This window comes from Perognathus longimembris, chromosome 10 (genome assembly GCF_023159225.1).
Source record: "Perognathus longimembris pacificus isolate PPM17 chromosome 10, ASM2315922v1, whole genome shotgun sequence".
Lineage (NCBI taxonomy): Eukaryota > Metazoa > Chordata > Mammalia > Rodentia > Heteromyidae > Perognathus > Perognathus longimembris.
In genome coordinates this window covers 38086463-38111938 of record NC_063170.1, presented here as the reverse complement: position 1 = coordinate 38111938, position 25476 = coordinate 38086463, and the positions used below count along the sequence as shown (strand labels likewise).

The following is a 25476-nucleotide window of genomic DNA, read 5'->3' as shown; positions in this document are numbered from 1 at the left end:
TTTCACTTTCTTAGAGGCTTCTCTAGAAAGGGAAGTATGACATTTGACAGCCCATTTTCAGTGCTCTCTCTGCTAACGCAGCCCTGCCTTTTTCTCAGCAATGCTAGCAAAAAAAAAAAAAATAAAAAAGATCAAGATTCACTTTTGTTCATAGTCCAGCTGAGGCTGCCTATTCCTGCTTTCCATTTTCATTATTGTCCTCATACTGAGGCTCATGCTTTCTCTTGCTCTGACAATTGCCTTCACCTGCTGCAGTGAGGCCCTTCCTCTGTCATCAGAACATGAGCAAGTAGAGAACAGAAATTGTGGCTCATTTCTTATCACATTCCCACAATGCTTGGCTTGTTTGGGGCTTTTACACGATGTAGATGATTAGCACATTATTTGTTGATATTCCTTATCTACAAAGTTTGAGATTTCTAGTTTTATACTTAAAAAAATTTTAAAAAACTAGCAAGTCCTGAGTTTGAGTTTGTGCTGTTTTCCTACTTTTTTCTTTTTTTGTTCTTTTTTTGGGGTAGGGAGAATTTTACAGGGATAGGGGTCAAACTCAGGCCATGGTGCATGGTAGGCAAATGCTTTAATACTGAGCTACACTTTTAGCCCTGTGTTTTATTATTCTTAGTTTTGGTATGAGAAAGTAAAATAATTGAGCTATTAATGAGCCCTACATTTTATTGCTGTTCTGGAGGTGGTATATCTGCTGTCTTTCTTTATACAGTAGACATTTATTGAATACATATTATATGCTGTATATAGGCAGCATAGGTAATGAAAGAGAGGGTTATAAAGGAATAATACAGTCTTGAAAAGTGAGGGCAAAAACATACAAAAAAAACTTACCTCATGTAGTAACTGTCAACAGTAGATGAACATGTAAAGAAAAGTAGAAGCACAGGTGCATGATTGGTTCTCTTAGGTGGAACAGACAAGGTTGCCCATAAGTGCAATATGTATTTATGTTGTAGTCCAGGTAGTTCAAAGGCCAAAGGGAGGTTGTAGAGTACTTTTTTAATTGAAAAAGGAGCAGAACAAAAAGTTCTGATACAATAAAAAGTTCTAATACAATAAAAGAGTTTTCTAGGGTTGGGAATGTGGCTTAGCAGTAGAATGCTTGCCTAGTATGCATGAAGCCCTGGGTTTGATTCCTCAGCACCACATAAACAGAAAAAGCTGAAGTGGCTCTGTGGCTCAAGTGGTAGAATGCTAGCCTTAAGCAAAAGGAAGCCAGGGACAGTGGTCAGACCCTGAGTTCAAGCCCCAGGACTGGAAAAAAAGGGGGGGAGTTCTAAACAGGTAGGAAACACAATTTCAATTTGGCTTTAGAAAAATTATGTTTATGGTAGCATAAAGTGTGAACCAACAGAGTGAGAGCCAGAAGACTGACAGATTCCATCTTGAAGTTGTGCTTCAGTTCTTATTTGAGAGCTCTTTAGGTGCAAGATGCCATGTTGGGCTCTAGTTAAAGAGATGAACGGTAAGTCCTTCTGTGAGGGACTTGTAGCTGTAGAGTCAGACACAGACAATTTTATTATAATCTAATATAAAAGATGAGTGCTGTAATTGAGATATATTCAGGATGTTGTGAAATGTACTCAGCTCAGCTTAAAACTTCAGGGAAAGCTTCCCACAAGTGATGACATCTAAACCTTGAAGGAACTGTAGGCATTACCCAGAAGGAGAAGCAACATCTTCTGTGGATGATTTCTGGGTTTAAGGCCTTTATGACTATGTGGATCGGTTTCACTTACTGAAGCTTAGGGAGAGAAGAGCCAATTTGGAATGGAAAGCTCGTCAGTTCAACTTTGAACATCTGAGTTAAAGATGCCTGTGGAATATCCCTACTGTGTATCCTTAGACAATCTGAGTTTGGTTGTAGTTAAAAGAAGACTTGGTGGTGGTGGATGATTCAAAGGGAACATGTGAACGAGCTCAGAAGGATTGAAGAGCATGTTTGTGCCAAAAAGAAAGATATAATTGAGTAGGATTTGATTGTTTTTTCTTCTGATCTTTAAAGTAATCAAGACTTAGATTCATTAGTTGGACAGCAGGTAGGCATAGTTAGGAAGTTTTTGTTGAGAACTTATTTTGTGCAGGCACACATCGACAAACCATTTATCATTGTTATAGCAGTTCTCTGAGCCACTGTGCAAAGTAATTTGCTAAAATTACACAGTAGAATATAGAGGAACTAGGGTCTAAATCAGAAATGTTTATCTTTTTTGCTCCTGGTCCTGGGGCTTGAACTCAGGGCCTGTGCCCTGTCCCTGAGCCTCTCTGTGCTCAAAGCTAGTGCTGTACCACTTGTGACACAGCACCATTTTCAGCTTTTTCTGCCTATGTGGCACTGAGGAATCAACCCAGGGCTTCATGCATGCTAGGCAAGCATTCTACTTCTAAGCCACATTCTCAGCCAGAAATGTTTATCTTTAGAATCTACTGTCTTAAGGCCTGTGTATAAAACTAATCCTGTCTGTAAAGTGGAGGTAATTTGGTAGGGAAACATATTTACATATACCCATATATATATATATGTATATATAGGCATATATGTATATACACACATCACTTATGTATATATACACATGCATATCTGTATATATACATATATGCATACATACATGTACACATGAGAGTGTGTGTGTGTGTGTGTGTGTGTCTATGTCTATCATGGGGCTTATACTCAAGGCCTGAGCACGGTCCCTGAGCTTTTTTTGCTCAAAGCTAGTGCTTTATCACTTTGAGTCACAGCACCACTTCTTGTTTCCTGGTGCTTAATGGCCTTTCTTTTCTACCCAGGCTGGCTTCTAATAGAGATCCTCAGATCTCAGCCTTCTGAGTAGCTAGGATTACATTACAGGCATGAGCCACTGGCACCCAGCCCATAATATATATATATATAGATAGATAGATAGATAGATAGATAGATAGATAGATATGTTTATTTATTTATTTATTTTGCCACTCCTGGGGCTTGAACTCAGGGCCTGGGCTCTGCCCCTGAGTCTCTCTGTGCTTAATGCTAGCACTCTACCACTTGAGCCACAGCACCATCTCTGGCCTTTTCTGTTTATGTGGTGCTGAGGAATCGAACCCGGTCTTCTTGCATGCTAGACAAGCATTCTACCACTAAGCCACTTTCCCAGCCCAGATATATTTTTTTAATGATTGTGAAACCAGTTACCTTTCAACTTTTGACGTATGTCAGGATATACTTTCTGTTCTGTGTTTTTTGTATATTTGTATTGTGTAACAACATTCTCAGCCTGCTGTAATAAATAGGCAGTGATTCTTATTGTGTAAATAAGTATTCTTTTTTGTTCTTGTTGGTTGTGGGGCTTGAACCCAGGGTCTGGGCACTGTCCCAGAGCTCTTGCTCAAGGCTAGCACTCTACCACTTTGAGCCATAGTGCCACTTCTGGTTTTCTGGTGGTTAATTGGAGATAAGAGTCTCATAGACTTTCCTGCCTGAGCTGGCTTTGAACTGCAATCCTCAGATCTCAGCCTCTTGCATAGCTAGGATTACAGGTGTGAGCCACAAGTGCCTGGCTTTAAATAAAGTTTTTTTTTTTTGTTGCAACAAGTATTTTATGCACCAGCATTTCTTAGAAGTTGTCTTATTACTTCCCTTTGTAAATGTGGCCTTTTGTCAAATAAAAGGAGAGGGTGAACAGAGAATGGTCACACCGAAGAGCAAAGCCTAGATGTAGTTGCTTTGGGGCTATGGTAGTAATATCAGTCCATGCTGGTCTGCACTACATTCAAGACTCTTTTAAAAAACAAATGCAAAAAGAGATAAGGACATGGCTCAATTGGTAAAGCACCTGCCTACCAAGCAAATAGCCCTGAGTTCAACCCTCAGTACCACCAAGAAAAATAAAATAAAATAAAAAGAAACTTAATGATAGTACATTTCTTATTAAAATTGAGTATGTTTCAGTTCCCCCTTTAACATTTAAATTCCAGACTCTTACTAATAAGTTATTCTCATACTAAAATAATCTAAATGCACTTATTTCCAATATTATTTCTTTGTAGGCTTGTTATGCTGCCTCTGCAATTGGATATCTGACTGGCAGGTAAACTCGTCTGCTTTATTTCAGCTAGTTTGAAATTTTGGAGTAGAATTACTATATCATTCACCTGATTAGTTGATTTGAAAAGATTATGGAAGATGTTGTTAAACATCTTTGGATGTTCCAAATAACTTTGGAACTCTCTGAGAGTCAGATTAGTAGGAGGAAAATACCAGAAAAGTGTTTTAGAGTGGAACTTGTTATTTTACTAAGTGGTTCACAGGCAATCCTCAGTTAATGGGTCTTGCCTGGAATGTCTCAGCTACCTTAGCCCATCTCATACAAGAAGCTTGCTCCACTTGTTCAGTTTTTTAAATGTGCATTATATTACATGTATATGTTACTAACTGCTTACCCTTCTTTACTTACTAAAAGTTTATATCTCTAAAGAAATGCCCATTTTAGAAAACTTAGAAAATACAGAAATTCACAAGGAAGAAAACTAAAATTATCTATAATCCCACAACTGTTAGGAATTTGTTATATTTTCTTCCTGTTTTTTTTTTCTACATTCATATGTACTTTTTCTGCAGATTTGGGCCCTTACTACTATCTGTACCATACTTTTTCATCTATGTTTTAATAAATTTTATGTCAGGCACCAGTGGCTCATACCAATAATCCTAATTACTCAGGAGGCTGAGATCTGATCATCAAGGTTTCTAAGCCAACCTGGGCAGAAAAGTCTATGAGATTCTTATCTCCAGTTAACTAGCAAAAATACAGAACTAGGGGCATGTTTCAAATGGTAGAGTACCAGCCGTGAGTGAAAAAGTGGGAAGTCAAGAGTTCAAGTCCCACCCAATACCAGCACAAATACATAAATAAATGAAAATAAATTAATATTTTGTTTCAGTATATAAAGTTAGTAATTCAATTGCTAAGAAATATTTTAAAAGCCGGAAGTGGAACTGTGGCTCAAGTGGTAGAACACTAGCCTTGAGCACAAAAGCTCAGGGACAGCACCCCGGCCTTGAGTTCCAGCCCCAGGACCGGCACATTCTTTTTTTTTAATTATAATTTTATTGTTACTATTAAGATGTTTTACTATTATTATCTTATTTTTGTGTGTGTGCCGGTCCTGGGGCTGGAATTCAGGGCCTGAGCACTGTCCCTAGCTTCTTTTTGCTCAAGGCTAGCACTCTACCTCTCGAGCCAAAGTGCCACTTCTGGCTTATTAAGATGTTTTACAGAGGAGTTTTTGTGTTGCTCCTGGGGCTTGAACCCAGGGCTCAAGGCCATATACTTTTAGCTTTTTCACTCATAGCTGATGTTCTACCACTTGAGCCACACTTTCAGTTAGCATTTTGCTGGTTAATTGGAGGTAGACCCTTTCAGACTTTTCACCAGGCTGGCTTTGAATCATGATCTTCAGATCTCAGACCATGAGTGGCTAGGATTACAGGTATGGCTAACCATCACCTGGCAGAAAAATTTTACTCAACTGCCAAAAACTTGACTCTACAATTGGGGGTCTGATTCAAGTGGTAGAGCACTTGCTAGCAAGTACAAAACCCTATTTCAATCACCAATACTGAGAAAACAGAGTGGCTTCTGTATGTAGCCAAGTTGTGTTAAATGTAATAAAAGCAAACTACGAAGAGGTTAGTGAAATACAATGTGCAGATAATATGTAACTTCTTTCTTGTTTTGGGTTTTGTTTTTTGTTTGTTTGTTTGTTTTTTGCCAGTCCTGGGCCTTGAACTCAGGGCCTGAACACTGTCCCTGGCTGCCTTTGGCTCAAGGCTAGCACTCTGCCACTTGAGCCACAGCGCCACTTCTGGCCATTTTCTATATATGTGGTACTGGGGAATCGAACCCAGGGCTTCATGTATACAAGGCAAGCTCTCTTGCCACTATGCCATATTCCCAGCCCTGTAACTTCTTTCTTATAAGAAGACTGGTGTATTCTTCTCTCTTGTTAAAAAATATTCTAGCCAGATGTCACCTTTCTTATATTGTGATTTTTTTCCAATTATACTAAGGGTGTATATGTTCTTGTTTTGAAGTTCAACAAGGTTTCTGAGTTTCATTCTAAAGTGATCACTTGCTGACATGAACTTAGTCTGCTTGTGTGTGCTCTTCTTGCTGTGTTAAACTTGATCTGGTTTTAATTAATTTTTTGTTTTTGCTTCTAGGCCAGGAGTGTGCCTTGTTGTTTCTGGTCCAGGTCTCATCCATGCCTTTGGTGGGATGGCAAATGCAAACATGAACTGTTGGTAATCAAATTATTATTACTGAAAATATTTTCTTAAAATGCCCTTGCATGATCTTTTCTTTTTTTTCTTTCTTTCTTTCTTTTTCTTTTTTTTTTTTTTTTTTTTTGCCAGTTCTGGAGCTTGAACTCAGGGCCTGAGCACTGTCCCTGGCTTCTTTTTGCTCATGGTTAGCACTCTGCCACTTGAGCCCCAGCGCCACTTCTGGCCCTTTTCTGTATATGTGGTGCTGGGGAATCGAACCCAGGGCTTCATGTATTCGAGGCAAGCACTCTTGCCACTAGGCCATATTCCCGGCCCCTACATGATCTTGCTGTATAAAACTGACCTAGAGGGGCTGGAGATATGGCCTAGTGGCAAGAGTGCTTGCCTTGTATACATGAGGCCCTGGGTTCAATTCCCCAGCACCACATATACAGAAAATGGCCAGAAGTGGCGCTGTGGCTCAAGTGGCAGAGTGCTAGCTTTGAGCAAAACAGAAGCCAGGGACAGTGCTCGGGACCTGAGTCCAAGGCCCAGGACTGGCAAAAAACAAAACAAAACAAAAAACTGACCTAGAGTGTACAGCGAGGCAAAAAACAAAAACAAAAACCTTTAGGTGGTTAACAAGAAGGGAAGGAGGATGGGAAGAAGATTGGAGAGATGGAGCCCCCAGGATACAAAGTTATGGAGGATGAGTAAACCTAGATAACTGCATGAAGACAGTAGTTAATAATACTGTACCATATGCTGGAAATTTGCTTGTTTTAAGAACTTTTATTACACAAATTACCAAGGTGAGATAATGTATATATTAATTTGTTTGACCATAGCAATCATCTCACTATGTATGTGCATATCAAAGTAACATGTTATATGCTTCAAATATATATAATAAAGAGAGAAACACTATGCATTCTTTTACTTAGAGACAAACACTTAAAAGTTTCAGGGTTTCCACATATATATATATATGAATATGTATGTATGTATATGAGTGTACATATTATTATAAAGAAGATCCCAGCATAGGAAAGGAAATGTACTTATTACTTGACATATGTAAAGATAATCCCACTGTATATCACCTCTAAAACAACAGTAAAATAAATTAGGAAAAAAAAATCTCAGTATGTAAAATCTTAAGTCTGATTTCAAATGATTAACAACATTTTACCAGTAACACCAGGTTGTAGGGGATTATGCTCTAGTCGATTCATAACATATATTTAATCTTTTTAGTGAGGACATTTCTTTCTCTTGTGCTGTGTTTCTCTCTCCTTTCTTTCTCTCTTTCATAGTACTGGGGTTTTTAATTCAGTGCCTTGCTCTACTACTTGAGCCATTCTCCCCCTGATTATTTTTGAGAGCGTCTCATATTTTCTGCTTGGTCATCCTACTTGTATTTCCAAAATAGCTAACGTCACCATGCCCAGATTTTTTCACTTAAGATTGGAACTGCCATCCATCTACCTTTTAGTGGCTTGGGCCACTGCACTCAATTTACATTATATTTCTTATAGTTCTGGTTTTCTTCTTCTTCTCTGCCTTCTCCCTTTCTCTTTTGTTCTTCCTGTTGTTGGTTTTTTTTTGTGGTTTTTTTTTTTTTTTTTTAATTTTGTAAGCTGAGAATATGGCCTAGTGATAGAGTGCTTGCCTCGTATACATGAAGCCCTGGCTTCCATTCCTCAGCACCACATATATAGAAAAAGCCAGAAGTGGCGCTGTGGCTCAAGTGGTAGAGTGCTAGCCTTGAGCAAAAGGAAGCCAGGGACACTGCTCAGGCCCTGAGTTCAAGTCCCAGGACTGGCAAAAAAAAATTGTACCAATACTTAGGCTTGAACTCAGGGCCTGGGTGCTATCCCTTAGCTTTTATCACTCAAGACTGACTTTCTATCACTTGAGCCATAACTCTTCTTCAGGGTGTGTGTGTGTGTTGAGATTTGAATCTCACACTTTTCTACTGAGGCTGGCTTTGAACCTCATTCCTCAGATTTCAGGCTCCTGAGTAGCTGGGATCACAGGTATAAGCCACTGGTACCTAGCTCAGTTTCTTTCCTTTTATTCCTTGTCTTTTTCATCCTTACTCAACTTTAGGGCTTGATTTTTTAAAAAGTATCGTTATATTTGCTACATGATTGGGGGAGGGGAGAGGGAGTCTGTCATGGGGCTTGAATTCGGGGCCTGAACGCTCTCCTCTTTTGCTCAAAGTTAGCACTCTACCACTTGGGCCTGAGCGCTCTCCTCTTTTGCTCAAAGTTAGCACTCTACCACTTTGAGCCACAGTGCCACTTCTGGTTTCCTGGTGGTTAATTGGAGATAAGAGTCTCCTGGACTTCCCTGCCTGGGCTGGCTTTGAACTGTAGTTTTCAGATCTCAGCCTCCCGAGTAGATAGGATTACAGGAGTGAGCTACCAGTGCCTGGCCACATGATTTTTTTTTTTTTTTTTTTTTTTTACTTTGAAGGATCAAAGTTTTATTATAAGAATATCACTCATCTTGCCATTCCAAATAGAATATACTTAGAAAAGTGTAAAATATTTCTTTCCTGTATCCTAAGAATAACATACTGTGTAAAAATTTATTTTATGTCACATTCACACAATGTATCTGAAAGTCCTAACATTAGCATCCAGAAAGGATGAGGTAAGAATAAGGAAAAAACATTAAGTATACATTTGCCACTTTTCTGTGAGAAAAGGATCTCACATTAGGTTGCATCCTAAGTTTTAAGGGACTTTTTGGGTTTTTTCCCCCTTTAGAAAGACTGCTCTAGAAGTCATTATGTGGTTTGGGCTAACCTCAAATGTATAATCAATTCTGAGTTCTGGGTTTATAGGTATATAGCACCACACAAAGCAGTATTTTTTAATTTACAGACTTTCAGGAAGGATGAAGTTTGCTCTTTGTGTATTTCTTTATCTCTGTCTCTAATATTTATGGAGTTGTTGTACATTGGAGCACTGAGTGTTTTGCATAAACTCATGTATAATTATCTTTTTAAAAATTACTATTCAGGCCTTTGATTGTGATTGGTGGTTCCTCTGAAAGAAATCAAGAAGCAATGGGAGCCTTTCAGGAATTTCCTCAGGTATCCACTTCTAATATTCTAATAATATAGTTACATACTGATACGAGTTATAGACAAGCCTTAGAAAGTCCTGTCTGCAAAATTAAAAACATAAGTTAGAGGTTCATATTTAAAGGTGATTTTCCCAAATAAGATAAACTGATGGTGGATTATTAAAAAAGAGTTCAGGCTGGGTACTGGTGGCTCATACCTGTAATTCTAGCTATTGAGGCTGAGATCTAGAAGATTATAGTCCAAAGCCAGCCTGGACAGAAAAATCTGAGAGAGTCCTCCAAAAATCTCCAAAAGAATCGGTAAAAAGCCATGCTGGAGGCATGTTTAAAGTGATAGAGCATCAATTGAGCAAGAAAGCAAAGCATGAGGTCCTGAGTTTAAACTGACACAAAGGCAACACGGTTCAGTCCTTGCTTAGGAAACTTTCAAGAAATATTCCAAATCAACAGGGTTTTAAATTGAAAATAAGGAGTCAAGGCCAGGAGGAATGGCTCATGCCTGTAAATCCTAAATAATCAGAAGCCTGAGATTCGAAGGACAAAAAATTCAAGGCCAGCCTAGGTAAAAAGTTTGCAAGACCCCATTGTAAACCCTTTCTCAAAAATAATCAGGCTAAAAGGGGTCTGAGACATGCATGGCTCAAATAGAACGCCTGCCTACCAAGGGGGAAGCCCTTCAAAAAAAAAAAATCAAGAAGAATGTAGAAATTAAAATGTATTTGGACTCCCAGACTTTTCAGAGATCAAGAGTTAAGAGGGAAAATCCTACTATCATACTCTGAACAAGTCTATTTTATTTATTTGTTTATTGCCAGTCCTGGGGCTTGAACTTGAGCACTGTCCCTGGCTTCTTTTCTCTCAAGGCTAGCACTCTGCCAACTTGAGCCACAGCGCCACTGCTGGCCTTTTCTATATATGTGATGCTGAGGAATCGAAGCCAGGGCTTCATGTACACGAGGGAAGCACTCTTGCCACTAGGTCATATTCCCAGCCTCTATTTTTATTTTTGAAGGAGCAAAAAGAGTATTTCAAAAGTAAAAGGAACTTGAAAAAAATTGCTAGCAAAAAATTGCAGTTTTCAGAATAGCTGCAGATGTTGAGGGCTAATTAACAATGGTATAAATATCAGAAAAATTTAAGAACGAAGAGTTAAACCAGTAGACAAAATCTATTGTTAAATCAAGAACCAGTGTGAGAGTTGGTGCCAGTGACTCAGGCCTATAATCCTAGCTACTCAGAAGGCTGAGAAGTGAGGATGGTGGTCTTAAGCCAGCTGGGGTAGGAAAGTCCATGAGATTCTTTATCTCCAGTAAATTACCAAAAAGCCAGAAGTAGAATGTAGCTTAAATGGTAGAGTTCTAGCCTTGAGCAAAAGAGACGGTGCCCAGGCTCTGAGTTCAAGCTCCAGGATTGGCAAAATAAGAAGTAACAGATAAACTTATATATTCATTGCTCTGGGTAGCTTATTTAAATTTTTTTGAAATATCGTCAGTTTCCCTCTATATATACTTGTCCAACCAGTAGTTTCTGAGAGTGCCTGGTTTTCTATGTATGGCAAATGTTGTTTGTTACCAAACTTACTCAGTTTTGCTGGTAAGAGAAATTAAAATAGTGACTTGTTTTGATTAGCTTCCTGAAACTTACTAAGTCAGAAATTTGTGATTTGAGTAGGCTTTTAAGAAGCAATCTTAACCTGCATTTTCTCCATCTTGCTTCTAAATGTAATAGAAAATAGTAATATTTTACCTTCCTTTAGGAAAGTAATATGATTATGAGCTGAATTTTACATGGTTTTCATTTTCTATACAGGTTGAAGCTTGTAGATTATATAGCAAGTTCTCAGCTCGGCCAACCAGCATAGAAACGATTCCCTTTGTTATTGAAAAGGTACAGTATTTAATAAGATGAACCCAAGACCTCCTTCTTGCTAAACACATAGCCTACCACTGAGCTACACCTTCATCATTGTTATTTTTATTCTCAATAGATGAGTGACAATTAACACTAGATTAAGTGAAAGTGACATTGCTAAAAAGATTTCTACAGGAGCCAGATATGGCAGAACATACTTGAAATTCCAGCTACTTCTGAGGTGGAAACAAGAGGATCATGGTAAAAAGACCCTATTTCAAGAAGAAGCCAATTATGATAGTGCATGCCTTTAATCTCAGCCATAGAGATAAGAAGATTGTACTCTAAAGCCAGTCTGGGTAAACAGCTCCAGACTCTGCTGAAAAACAAAAAGTCTTGTTTAGCCTTAGCTTAGTTCAAGTGATTAGAGTACTTGTCTAGCAAGCACAAGACTTGCAAGGCTTTTTTTTTTAACTGAATAAAACCCCAAAACCTGATTATGTTTTAATGTTCACTGTCATTTAATTGTAGAAACAGAAGTAATTTTTGCACAAAATTTCTGTGCATTAGTTTTTTTTGTTTTGTTTTGTTTTAAAACTGGGGCTTAAATTCAGGGACTAGGGACTGTCCTTTAGCTTTATCACTCAAGTCCAGTACCTCTCCCCTTTCAAACAAATCTCTTTTAAAATGTATAAGCTTTTTTAAAATTTAATTTTATTATCAAGGGGATGTATAGAGGGTTTACAGTTATATATGTAAGGCAGTAAGTAAAATGTATAAACTTTAACGAAGGATATTTTTTGTTTTCTTCTAGGATGACTAGAAAAAATTAAATACTGTTCGTTTCACAGTTGTAAGTTATCTTCAAGTGGAATATGATACTAAGAATTGAGGTTTGTAAAAATCTTTTCTTCTGTTTGGAATGAATGTAGGCAGTGAGAAGCAGTATCTATGGTCGTCCAGGTGCTTGTTATGTTGACATACCTGCAGATTTTGTGACCCTCGAGGTGGATGTGACTTCTATAAAGTAAGTAACAGTTATTTAAAATTCTTTAGGCAGTTAATATTGTTATAATGATCGTTACCTTTTTGAAAGTTGTTTACAAATTTATAAATTAATTCATGTTTGTTTTAACCTTTGATCATTTAATAATTAAACTGAATCTTTTTAATTTTTTATATGTGCCAGTGCTGAGGTTTGGACTCAGGACTTTGTGAGCTTTTGTGTTCAAAGGCGAGTGCTCTACCACTTGAGCCACAGCTCCACCTCCAACTTTTTTTAGTGCTTAATTGGAGATGAGAATCTTACAGACTTTCATTCCCAGGTTGGCTTTGAATGATGATTCTCAGATCTCTGCCACCTGAGTAGGATTACAGGGGTGAGCTACTGACACCTAGCACTAAACTGAATCTTGGCTGAATTCTATTTATTAAAATGATAATTATTTAGTAACTATATGACTTCTTACTAAATCAAATACTTGAAGCTCCCTGATTTCCTCATTTGAAATTCCTCCTCCAGTAAGCACAGGTGTGTATCGTTGCTAATGTAGAATGGATTGTTGACAGTTGTCCAAGTGTAAGCCAAGAGATTGATGTTGAAAAATTCCTAGGACTCAGTATATAAAGTCTTTGTGTAGCTATCTCTGTTATTTTTAAATGTTCTAACAAAGGTGTTTCTATGATTTGTCCCATCCCTTTATTTATGTATTTATTTTGCCAGTTCTGGGGCTTGTACTCAGAACCTATGCACTGTCCCTAGGTTTCTTTTGCTCAAGGCTAGCACTCTACCACTTGAGCCACAGCACCATTTCTGGCTTTTTCTGCTTATGTGGTACTGAGGAATCGAACCCAAGGCTTCATGCATGCTAGGCAAGCACTCTATCTCTAAGCCACATTCCCACCCCCACTCCCAGCTATTTATTTCTTATCATTGAGTGAAAAGAAGTGCAGAAGTCATTTTTTCACTCTTGATAAGGATCAGTAGTACTAGGCCAGTACATCAGCCTGGTGTTTTTTTTTTTTGTTTTGTTTTTTTGTTTTTGTTGCCAGTCCTGGGGCTTGAACTCAGGGCCTGAGCACTGTCCCTGGCTTCTTTTTGCTCAAGGCTAGCACTCTACCACTTGAACCACAGCACCACTTCTGGCCTTTTCTATATATGTGGTGCTGAGGAATTGAACCCAGGGCTTCATGTATGTTACAAGGCAAGCACTCAGCCCCCTGGTGTTTTTTTGGTTTGTTTTTCTTTGGTCATGGGGCTTGAACTCAGGCCTGGGCTTTGTTTCTTAGCCTCTCTGGTGTGCTACTACTTGAGCCACATTGCAACTTCCAGCTTTTTCTGTGTAGTTTATAGGAGATAAGAGTCTCCTGGGCTGGCTTTGAACCATGACGGACCTCAGCCTCCTAAGTAGCTAGGATTACTGGCATGGGCCCCATGTGCCCAGCTAGATTAACATTTAGTGCTTTCCTGTTTCTTTTTCTTGCATATCTTACTTATGTATTTATTTATTTATGTATTTACTTATTTATTATTTTTTTGCCAGGATTGGGCCTTAGACTCAGGGCCTGAGCACTGTCCCTGGCTTCTTTTTGCTCAAGGCTAGCACTCTACCACTTGAGCCACAGCGCCACTTCTGGCCATTTTCTGTATATGTGGTGCTGGGGAATTGAACCCAGGGCCTCATGTATACGAGGCAATCACTCTTGCCACTAGGCCATATCCCCAGCCCCTATGTATTTATTTTTATTTTTTGTTTTTGTGCAAGTTCTGGGCCTTGAACTCAGGACCTGGGTGCTGTCCCTGAGCTTCTCTGCTCAAGGCTAGTGTTCTACCTTGAGTAACAGCTCCACTTCCAGCTTTTGGGGGGATAGTTTAATGGAGATAAGAGTCTAATGGACTTTCCTATCCTGGCTGGCTTCTAATCACAATCCTCAGATCTAAGCCTCTCCTGAGTAGCTAGGATAACAGGCATGAGCCACTGGCACCTGGCTGCATATGTTATTTACCTATTTATCTTGTTGTTTTTGAGACAGGGTCTATAGTCCAGGCTGACCTTCAATTCAATATTCTCCTACCTCAGAATGTTGTGATTATATGTGTGTAATCATGTATATTTAACATACTGAGTTTGGACTATAGTTGATAGTCTGCTGTATTAATTTAATATCAATTTAACATGTTTTTCATTGTTTAAAGTTATTTCTTAGTAATTTTTGAGGATTTTGCTGTTGTGTAAATGGTTCGATAATAACTACCAATAATGGGCAATTTCTGTTTGGGAGAGTCAGAAAAACTGATGTTTATTCTTTGTAATAGCTGAACATAATCAAATAATTATTGAGAGGTAGACACCAGTGGCTCATGCCTGAAATCCTAGCTATGAATGAGACTGAGATTGGGAGGATTTGGGTTCAAAGCCAACCCATCCAGAAAGGTCTGCAAGATTCATCTCCAAAGTACCAGCAAAAAGCAGAACTGGAAGCATGGTTCAACTGATAGAGTGCCAGCTTAGCAAGCACAAAGCTCTGAGTCCAAACTCCAGGACTGTCAAAATAAAGGCATAGATTTTGGAGACAGATGGCCTGGTTCTGTGAAGTCTTTGATAAATGCCATCTGGAAACTTAGAGAAAGTTACTCTTTTTTCCTCAGTGGTGAAACTGAGACAATGGCAATGCTTAACCTCATAATCAAATGAGGATAAATGGCTCAAAGTAAGTATTAGAAACAGCTTCTAGTATGTTTTTTACTATTACTACCACTACTACACATAACAAAACCATTTCCGGACAGGAATTAACCCATTTGACTAGTTATTAGGTGATATTAGGGAAGAATGTCTAATTTATTAAGTGTGATAGGGATATTGTAGTTGTATAAGAGAAAGCCCTTACCTGTTGGAGCTGCATTATGAAGTTTTAAAGATGGATGTCTTGATGCCTCTAATGATCTAAATGATTTGTGGGAAGATGCCTATGTATGTATGTGTAAAGCAAATGTAGTTAAATGAGTCTAGTTGTTGGATCTATATGGCAGATATATGGAATTCATTGTACTCTTTTTTTTCCTACCTTTATATATATTTGAAGTTTACAAAATAAGGACTTTTAGAGTTGACCTCTTTTTTTTTTTTTTTTTTTTTTTTTTTGGCCAGTCCTGGGGCTTGAACTCAGGGCCTGAGCACTGTCCCTGGCTTCTGTTTGCTCAAGGCTAGCACTCTGCCACTTGAGCCTCAGCGCCACTTCTGGCCATTTTCTGTATATGTGGTGCTGGGGAATCAAACCCAGGGCTTTATGTATATGAGGCAAGCACTCTTGCCACTAGGCCATATCCTCATCCCTTAGAGTTGACCTCTTTTAATTAACAGAATTCCTTTATTTCCAGGTTCAAAGAATGCTGTCTGCCACCTCCTATTAGCATGGCAGATGCCTCATCTGTGAATATGGCAGCATCTGTTATTAGGAATGCCAAACAACCCCTTCTTATCATTGGGAAAGGTAACATTAAATAGAACTCTTGACTCTTGCTAGCCTGTTAAGAATACTGGTTCTTTTTAGAATTTGTCTCCATTATTTGTTAGTATCTGCCCTAATGTTTGAAATTAGAATAGGAGTTCCTTCATCATAGAATTATCCTTGTATGCCCAGAGATCTCAGTGTTAGAAGAAAATATCTCCCATTATACTTCTTGGAACTTAAGTAAAATTTTTCTCTTTTTGATGCTGGTACTTGGGCTTGAACTCAGGGCCTGGGTGCTTTCCCTTAGTTTTATTCAAGGCTGGTGCTCTACCACACGAGCCACAATTCTACTTCTGGCTTTTTGGTGATTATTTAGAGGTAAGAGACACAGACTTTGTTGCCCAGGCTGGCTTGTAACCATGATCCTCATATCCTCAGCCTCTTTTGTAGCTAGGATTACAGATGTAAGTCACCTAACTTTTTTTTCTTTTCTTCTGTTGTAAAACATTTAGAAAAATTTAGATGCATAGAAGAAATCTCTTCATCCAAGGAAACTTTTTTTTTTATGGTACTGGGGTTTGAAGTTTGAACTTGGTGCTTCATGCTTGCTTTGCTTTCTCATGGCTAGTGCTCTACCATTTAGAGTAAATAAACAATGTTTGTTTATAGTAGCTGTGACAAACATGTTATTAAGATATTAAGATTTTTCTATATTTAGGATTTAAGATATAGTCATCAAAAAGAAAACTAAATTGCAAGGTGATTTTATTTTTATTTATTTATTTTTTGCCAGTCCTGGGACTTGAACTTTGGGCCTGGGCGCTGTCCCTGAGCTTCTTTTTGCTCAAGGCTAGTGCTCTACCAGTTGAGCCACAGCACCACTTTTGGCTTTTTCTGAGTAGTTTATTGGAGATAATAGTCTCACGGTGGGAGGAGGTGGTGGCTGGGAATGTGGCTTAGCAGTAGAGTGTTTGCCTAGAATGCATAAAGCCCTAGGTTTGATTCCTCAGCACCACATAACCAGAAAAGGCTGGAAGTGGCTCTGTGGCTCAAGTGCTAGCCTTGAGCAGAAAGAAGCCAGGGACAGTGCTCAGGCCCTGAGTTCAAGCCCCAGGACTGGCAAAAAAAAAAAGTCTCATGGACTTCCTGTTTGTACTGGCTTCAAACTGCAATCTTCAGATCTCACCTTCTTGAGTAGCTAGGATTACAGGTGTGAGGCACCAGCACCTGGCAAGATGTGACTGTTTTTAAGGTTTCTGAACTAATGTCAGGTTGATTTATCCTTATATGTTGTGTCAAACAATTTATACATTTAATAGCAATTTATTGTTATTTTTTACTTTTGCTCAAACTCATGATTCTTCTACTTCAGCCTCTTGGAATTAAAATTAATGTACTATTATGCCAGCTAGCAAATTTATTATTATATCCATTTTCTGGTCTAGAACTGATACTACTGGGATTGTCTATGGCAATGCTAATCAGTTATCAACTACTTAGGAACATAGAAACTAAAGATATTTTTAAAGGAAATAGTGAACAAAAGAAAGGAATTTAGTGGAAAATCCTCCCATGCTCCTGGATTGGGAGGATTAATATAATCAAAATGGCAATATTGCCAAAGGCTGTCTACAAATTCAATGCAATACCCATTAATATCCCAACACCATTTTTTAATGAAATAGAGGAAGCAATCCAGAAATTCATATGGAACAATAAAAGACCTAGAATAGCAAAAACAATCCTAAGCAGAAAGAACAGTGCTGGAGGAATTACAATACCCAACTTCAAGCTGTATTATAAAGCTGTAGTAATAAAAACAGCTTGGTATTGGCACCGGAACAGGCCTGAAGACCAATGGAACAGAATTGAAGACCCAGAAATGAACCCACAGAACTATGCCTACTTAATCTTTGATAAAGGAGCTAAAACAATTGTTTGGAAGAAAGATAGCCTCTTTAACAAATGGTGCTGGCAAAGCTGGTTCAACACATGCAACAAACTAAAACTAGATCCTTATATATCACCCTGCACCAAAATCAATTCCAAATGGATTAAAGACCTCGAAATCAAAACAGACACCCTGGAAACACTAAAGGAAGGAATAGGAGAAACACTTGGGCTCCTTGGCGCAGGACGGAACTTATGTAACAATGACCCAGAAAGGCTACAAATCAAAGAAAGGTTGGATAAATGGGACTGCATCAAACTGCAGAGCTTCTGCACGGCAAAGGACATAGTTCGCAAGATAAACAGAAAGCCCACACACTGGGAGAAGATCTTTACTGGCCATTCAACGGACAAAGGCCTCATATCTAAAATATATGCAGAACTAAAAAAATTACCTTCTTCCAAAACAAAACCGCAAAGAACCAATAGCCCCCTCAGCAAGTGGGCTAAAGACTTACAAAGAGACTTCTCTGATGAGGAAATGAGAATGGCCAAGAGACATATGAGAAAGCGCTCTACATCACTGGCCATAAAAGAAATGCAAATCAAAACAACATTGAGATTCCATCTCACCCCAGTAAGGTGGTGTGAAAAGATCATCTGGAAAAATTGGCACATGGCAGTACCTTGAGAAGTAACAGTTCACCAGGAGGATAAAGAAACAAAAGCAGTCTAGGTAGATGCACTGGGGTAGAAGAAGAATAAGAAAACTTTCTGGATGAAATAAAGGAAACTGTTTTACATCATACACACATAGGAAAGGATTCTGAGATTGTCATGTAATTGGGACAGCTATTGAATCTGAAAGCACAATATGCTGTTTCCTAGGATTCCATCAAGAAGTATAAGTTCCAGTCTGGGAATGTGGCTAGTGGTAGCATGTTTGCTTAGCATGCATGAAGCCCCAGGTTCAATCCTCAGTACAACATAAACAGAAAAGGCCAGAAGTGGCACTGTGGCTCAAGTGGTAGTGTACTAGCCTTGAGCAAAAGAAGCTTAGGGATAGTGCCCAGGCCTTGAGTTCAAGCCCAGGACTGGCAAAAAAAAAAAAAAAGAAGAAGTATGTTCCAAAAATGGATAATATTCTAGTCCTGTGTAATAGCCCTAGCATACTACTAGCTCTAGTATAACTTTAAATAGCCAAAAAGTAATAGTGACCTTGATGATAATGGAAATGAACTCATTCCTATATGTTCCTATGTTGCATAGGAAATCCTGTACCACTGAAACAAACAGTAAGTTGTTTTCAATATCATCAAGGATGTGCTATTCTGCAGGTGTACATTGTAAAAACAAATGGGTATGTGTCCCCTTTAACACAAGATTGTAGAACTATAGAAAGATCTGCAGAGCTTTAGAAACTCATATACCCTAGAAATAGCAGATTTGCAAAACAAGTTTTGCTGGTGGTAGAGAGCAATGCGTAGGGAGCCTTCTCTTTCATATCAATGGTCTTCCTTGCCCAGTAAAGATAGCATGTTCAGGGAATTGTGGAACCATATAGCATAGAACAGGTAAATGAGAACAGCAAGAGATGCAAGGGGAAAACTTTTGTTTAGGGTATATTTCTTCAAAATAATTTAGATTACTGGAATTAAACTAGAAACTACTGCTTTAAAATACCAAAGATAGAAACCGTAAACAGGAGAGTAATTGAGATCTCAAAAGCAACTTCATTTGAAATAATTTGAGGGTCCCATCCAGTGGCATCCCTAACCAACCATCCCATGCATTTTTCTTGTAGGTGCTGCTTATGCTCATGCAGAGGGGAGTATCCAGAAATTGGTGGAACAATGTAACTTGCCATTTTTGCCCACACCTATGGGGAAGGGGGTGGTTCCTGACAACCATCCAAACTGTGTGGGTGCAGCCAGATCCAGGTATGTGACACTCCTGATTGTAAATGTAGTAGCTTGGCAGATCTTAGGCTAATTTAAATTATTTTGTGATATTAATGAGTCTCGAGACAAGTTCTGAAAGAATTTTATAATTTTAATAATTTTTATGATCTATTTCTTTTTTAACTCTTCAGCACTATAAATTTTATTGATTCTCTTCTGACCTCATGGTTTTAAATGTAGTCATTTGAATCATTGTTTTTCCACACATAGTTTTTTGTTTTTCTTTGGGTACTTTCAAACTTTATCTTTGGTTTTAAGCAGTTTTCTTAAGATGTCTCTGGACATCGTTTTTCCCTTCATTTATCCTGTTTGGAGTTCTCAAACCATTTGTAATCATAAACCTATGTCTTTCTCTCCTAATTTGGAAAGTTTAACTTTTTTTTCCTTAGCGATCTCTTTCTCCTACTAGAATCCAATGTTATCTCACATTTTCATTTTTAACTCATAGGTCCCTAAATGGCCTTGATAATATTCATTTCTTGTCGGTTTCTTTGTATTTTATTTTATTTTTGCCTGTCCTGGGGCTTGAACTCAGGGTCTGGGTATGTAGTGCTGAAGAATTGAACCCAGGGCTTTATGTGTGCGAGACAAGCACTCTACCACCAGTCCCGTATTTTAAGTTTTTTATTTGTCTGATAAGAACTTCTGTCTATTTATTTCAAGAATATTTTTTCTTCTTGGAGCATAGTTAATAGCAGCTTTAAAGTCTACTTAGTAACTCTTGGACATCTAGATTAGCACCCATTTATTGTCTTTATTTTTGAGAATTGGTTTTCAGAATTTTTCTGAGTTGTATCTTGGATTTTTGCATCTTATGTTGTGAGTCTCTGGACCATGATAAACTCTTCTCCACTCCTAAGTGTTAAGTGGTTTTGTTCTACTAAGAAATAAACAGATTGTCTTAGGTTAGATAGGGTTTAGGCTATTGGTTCTCTCTTTTTGTGGGCAGCAGTCTCAGAGCCAACTGTGTCTCAGAGACTTTGCTTAGCTACTGTATGTCTGCACATACTCAGCCTAGGAATGACACCCAGAATCAAGGATTTCTTTTCTTTATGGCTCCTTCTTCACTCTCTGATTCCCAAAGTCCAAATGGCTTTTGCTGCCACGCCTAGTCAGGCAGAAGAGAATTTTTTTTTTTAAAGTATGGAAACTTCCCCATATGTTTTAGATAATAGGGGATTGGGAATCTTTTTCAAGCTCCTTTGCCACATAGCTAGCATTTCTCTTATAATGCTGGCTGCTTAGGAGCCCCCACAATGCAACTCTACAATAAGCCACCCTCAGAACAGGGCTGGGGAAAGGAGGAAGTAAGGAAAGAAAGATGTGACCTTCCTCCCACATCGTCTCCAGCTTGGAATGGGGTCCTTTTTTCTGATCTTTTCCAAGTTTTTCAACTAGAGCTGTTCATGAATCAAAGCCAGGAGACAAAAGATGGGAGAGAAAACGGTGTGGATCACTTCTTCAAACTTAAAAAAAACAACCCTCCCCCTAATTCACTTGATGTTTACTTTTCAGAACTTGCTTTTCCTATCTTGTCCAGAGTTTTCCATTGTAATTGTTGGGAAAGCCAGGCTGTAGTGGATTTATGCCCAAGCTTGACTAGCACTGGAAACCTCCTTCTCCTTTTTTTTTTAATGAGGTCTTTTATTTTATTGCTGACATACTATGGAGCAAAACAAAATTGGCACCATACAAAATAACTTTATAGAATATTGTTCACATCATATTTTATCAGATTTACAGCATCTGTACATATTAGGGATTATGTATAAGGAAGTGAAAAAAACACTATGCCAAACTTTCAGTATTAGTTTATGTATACACAGTAAGATATAGTCCAAGTAACTGTTAGGGTTTCCTATAAGTTTATTGCAAAAATAGTACAAACTATTTAACCTAGTGAACCATCAAAACCATCAAAAAAAGTTGAAAAGGTCCCAGGTAAGCTTAAACATGACAATAGATGCTCAGTGTCTGAGCATTGAGCTTTCTTCACCAGTTGTCTTGTCTGGGCACAGCATCCCCATCAGGTCAGCATGGTAAGTGCTGCCACCTGAGGCCCCAAGGTCAGGTTGGGGGGGCTGCTGCACAAAAGTGGTACCTTTAGGGTCATATAAAAGACTCTTTTAAGTGTGCCTTTTGAGACATACCTTTTGATACATAAGTTCCTTAATTTTATTTTTCAGCTTCATGGTTTTTTCCATTACAATACACACATATATACATGCTAACATTAATGTATATCAAAGATAGATATATATATATATACTTTCATCTTTATTTTCTATTTCAAATTAAATATTTTATAAATTATAGTTTCTGATTATTTCTGTATTATTTAGCTCCACTGCTGAACTCTTATGTATATTGATTATTGTGTGTGGACTCTGTGAGACATATAGTACGGAACATGATTATTTTTTTTTTTTTAATTTTTTTTATTATTAATTAAGCAAAAAAATTTTTTTTACAAGGTGTTGTGCAACGAGGGTACAGTTACATAGTAGGGCAGTGTGTACATTTCTTGTGATATCTTACAACCTGTTTTTCCATCCCTTGTCTAGGTCAGGTAGACCCATATGCAATTTACAATGTATCAAGCACATATACAGTGTTCACAGACTTGGTCTCTACTGTCTCTCCATCTCCCTTTGTTAACAGTCATATATCAGGGAGATCATGCCCCTTTGTTTTCTGTGTTCTAGGCTTGACGGAACATGATTATTATCCAAAGTAAAGGAAACTTTGTAGGTTGCTTTTCTTTGAAGACCTTTATTGGCTCATTTTCTCTGCAATAATAAGTACCTTATGCTGAATATTACATAAAAATATTTGTATACCCTCTACCACTTGAGCCATCACTCTACTTCCAGCTTTTTGGTAGGGATAAGAATATCATAGATTTTTCTGGCTTCAAACTGTGATGCTCAGCTCTCAGCCTCCTTAGTAGCTAGGATTAAGATATGAGCCACCAACTCCCAGCATACACTCAACATGCTAATGGAGATATTTGCTATAGAAGGACAAAGAAATCAGAGATGTAAGGATATAGTATGATCTGAATGTGTTCCTCCAAAATGCATGTAGAAACAATCCTAATTGTGGCGCCATCAATAAATAGAGCCTTTGGAAAAACAATTTGAGTTAGTAGGGCAACCCTCATGAGTGAGATTAGCACCTTATGAAAGAAATCAAAGGAAACTCCTTGTTGCTTTGTGAAGACAGCAACAAGTCTTCTCCACAGTAGAGGAACTGGGGCTCACCAGACACTGAATCTGATGGGGTCTTTTTCTCACTATGACTGTAGCTCAGGCTGAACACTTCTGGTAGCACTACACAACTTTATCATATTGATTTAGGCTTTCTTTTCATTTTTCGGAGACAGAATCTGAATATGTAGCCCAAGCTGGCTTTGTACTCACTATGTAGCTCAAGATGGCCTTGAACTCTTAATCATCCTGTCTCAGCCTTCCAAGTACTGGGATTTACAGATGTGTGCTGCCATCACTATACTAGGCAAAGGTTTTTGTGTGTTCATGTTTGTTTGTTTTTAGTATTCTGTGTATATTTCTCTATCCTGTTGTCATCTTCCTTCTCTGTAGTTCACCACCATCATGCAATTGATGTCTTTGTACTCTCATGTGAGATAGAATTAATTTTGAGCCTTTAAAAATGTCTTTGTTTATTGCTTAATTATTGCTTATTTAATACTGTCTTATGAGATCTTGCTTTTAGTATACTTGGTAAAATAGCCAAATTAACTTTTACACTACCAAGTTTTAAAAATAATTTAATTTTTATTAAAGTTTATCTTCATTCTAGCCAAATTTTAAGGTGATAGATAATATTAATGGCATTACAGTATAAGATTTGCTTGCAAAGAACTATAAATAATTGGATCAATAATTTAAAGGACTTGAGAGTATCTATAACCTAATCTATCCTACTTAAGAGTTTTTATCAATTAAGTTTAGTCTCTTAGAATTGGTACAGCATATGCGAATACTCCTCAAGTATATGCTTAAAATGATGATAGAATTCCTGTGGGAGAAAAATGCATTTATTGCTGAGGAAGACAAAAGCAAAAAAAAAAAAAAATCTCAAAATATATGGGGGAAAAAGCAGCCCAAAAGCAAAACAACGAAAAGTGAAACCAGGGCCTGGGAATATGGCCTAGTGGCAAGAGTGCTTGCCTCGAATACATGAAGCCCTGAGTTCCGTTCCTCAGCACCACATATATATAGGAAACAGCCAGAAGTGGCACTGTGGCTCAAGTGGTAGAATGCTAGCCTTGAGCAAAAAGAAGCCAGGGACAGTGCTCAGGCCCTGAGTTCAAGGCCTAGGACTGGCAAAAAAAAAAAAAAAGTGAAACCAATCAAAATTGCCAGCAATTATGATGAACTCTCTTGGAAAAAGGTAAAAATATTCCAGTTGGATTAATAATAGTAGCAGCTGTGTGTGTTATAATATCTGAAACATATCTGAAACAACATAATACAGCTTAAAAAGAAGACTAAAACAAAATGTACAAGGTAAACAAAGAAAGCATGGTGTCTATACTAATGTCAGTGTGATATCAAAGAAAGAATCATTTAAGATTAGAATATATATTAGAGTAACTTAATGGTCAGGAAATAACACAGATTGGAAACATAAGACATACAAAATAAAACTATTAGACATACACTTGGTATAGTTTTTTAGTTATTCGGTATAAGTTTATTGGGCTTTATATATATGTGTGTGTGTATATGTGTATATATATATATATGTATACATATATACCGATAAGTAAAACAGATAAACTTCTTGTTCTAATATAGCTTTGCTTTCCAGTGTGGTGGGAGTATATTAATACAGTAAGCAGTCAACAGCAACATTAAAGATAAAATATAATCCACATAATTATATTAAAAAGTTATTCATAAAGAATGTTAGGAGATATTAAGTACAATTGAATAAAAGGAATAGAATAAAGCAGGGTAACCAGGCACCTGTGGCTTATACCTGTAATCCTAGCTACTTAGGTGGGTGAGATCTGAGGGTTGAGGTTTGAAGCTAGTCCAGTTGGGCAAGTCTATGATATTGTTATCTCTAGTTAGTCAGCAGGAAACTGGAAGTAGAGCTGTGACTCAAGAGGTTGAGGGCTATCCTTGAGCAAAAAAGCTACAGGACAGTGCCCAGTTCAAGTCCCAGTACCAGCACAAACACATCACACATACAAATAGTGAAAAAGTAAGGTAGTGAGTACTGAGAGTTGATGTATACCCATGTGTTTCATTAAGGCAAAGGAGTTCTTTGGACTCTTAGCCAGTTCCCTTTCTCTACTTGTAAAAAAAGTTCTTATTGAAATTCACACCCAGGGACTGGGAATATGGCCTAGTAGCAAGAGTGCTTGCCTTGTATACGTGAAGCCCTCGGTTTGATTCCTCAGCACCACATACATAGAAAAGGCCAGAAGTGGCGCTGTGGCTCAAGTTGGCAGAGTGCTAGCCTTGAGCACAGAAAAAAGAAAAAAAGAACTCACACCCAATATAATACCACTGTCTGCTAACTATAAGTAAACTAAGAGCACCATATGTAGGCTTCTTGGAATTTTTCACTGTGCAAAGGACCCAAGTTAAAATGATCAGGTTACTGGAAACTAATTAGTGATGCCTGGTCCTTTAGGCCAGGTGTGGTAGTAGTGCATGCCTGTGATCACAGAACTGTGAGGCTGAGATAGGAAGATTGTGAGAGTAAGTCTAGCCTGGTCTAAGAACAAGACCCTGTCTCAAAAACCAAAACAACAACAACAAAAAAGTATTTAGTATGAAAGATCAAATTTATTCTGAAAGCTGATTTGCAAATCTAATATAAGCTCCAAAATTACTTAGACTTTAGACATACTTTACAAATTATAGAATAAGTCAAGTAAAGATACCAATATAGTTTTTAATCTTATGTCAGATTTTTTTTTAAATA

The 25476-nt window shown here is 37.9% G+C and overlaps 1 protein-coding gene and 1 long non-coding RNA gene across 2 annotated transcripts in view; one reads left to right on the top strand and one right to left on the bottom strand.

The window, feature by feature from the left end:
* The window catches only part of Hacl1 (2-hydroxyacyl-CoA lyase 1), a 39697-nt gene that overhangs the window by 1071 nt on the left and 13150 nt on the right, over positions 1-25476 (top strand). Inside the window, exons 3-9 of the mRNA XM_048355903.1 lie at positions 4039-4079; positions 6215-6295; positions 9290-9362; positions 11165-11242; positions 12139-12233; positions 15588-15700; positions 19356-19491. Of these exons, the coding sequence (XP_048211860.1) occupies positions 4039-4079; positions 6215-6295; positions 9290-9362; positions 11165-11242; positions 12139-12233; positions 15588-15700; positions 19356-19491 (617 nt within the window). The remainder of the gene's footprint in view (positions 1-4038; positions 4080-6214; positions 6296-9289; positions 9363-11164; positions 11243-12138; positions 12234-15587; positions 15701-19355; positions 19492-25476) is intronic.
* Positions 2623-25471, bottom strand: LOC125358628. The gene is made up of 3 exons (XR_007212343.1): positions 25068-25471; positions 24290-24878; positions 2623-2659 (listed from the first exon to the last, which is right to left on the bottom strand). It is a non-coding gene; the product is annotated as an uncharacterized LOC125358628 (long non-coding RNA).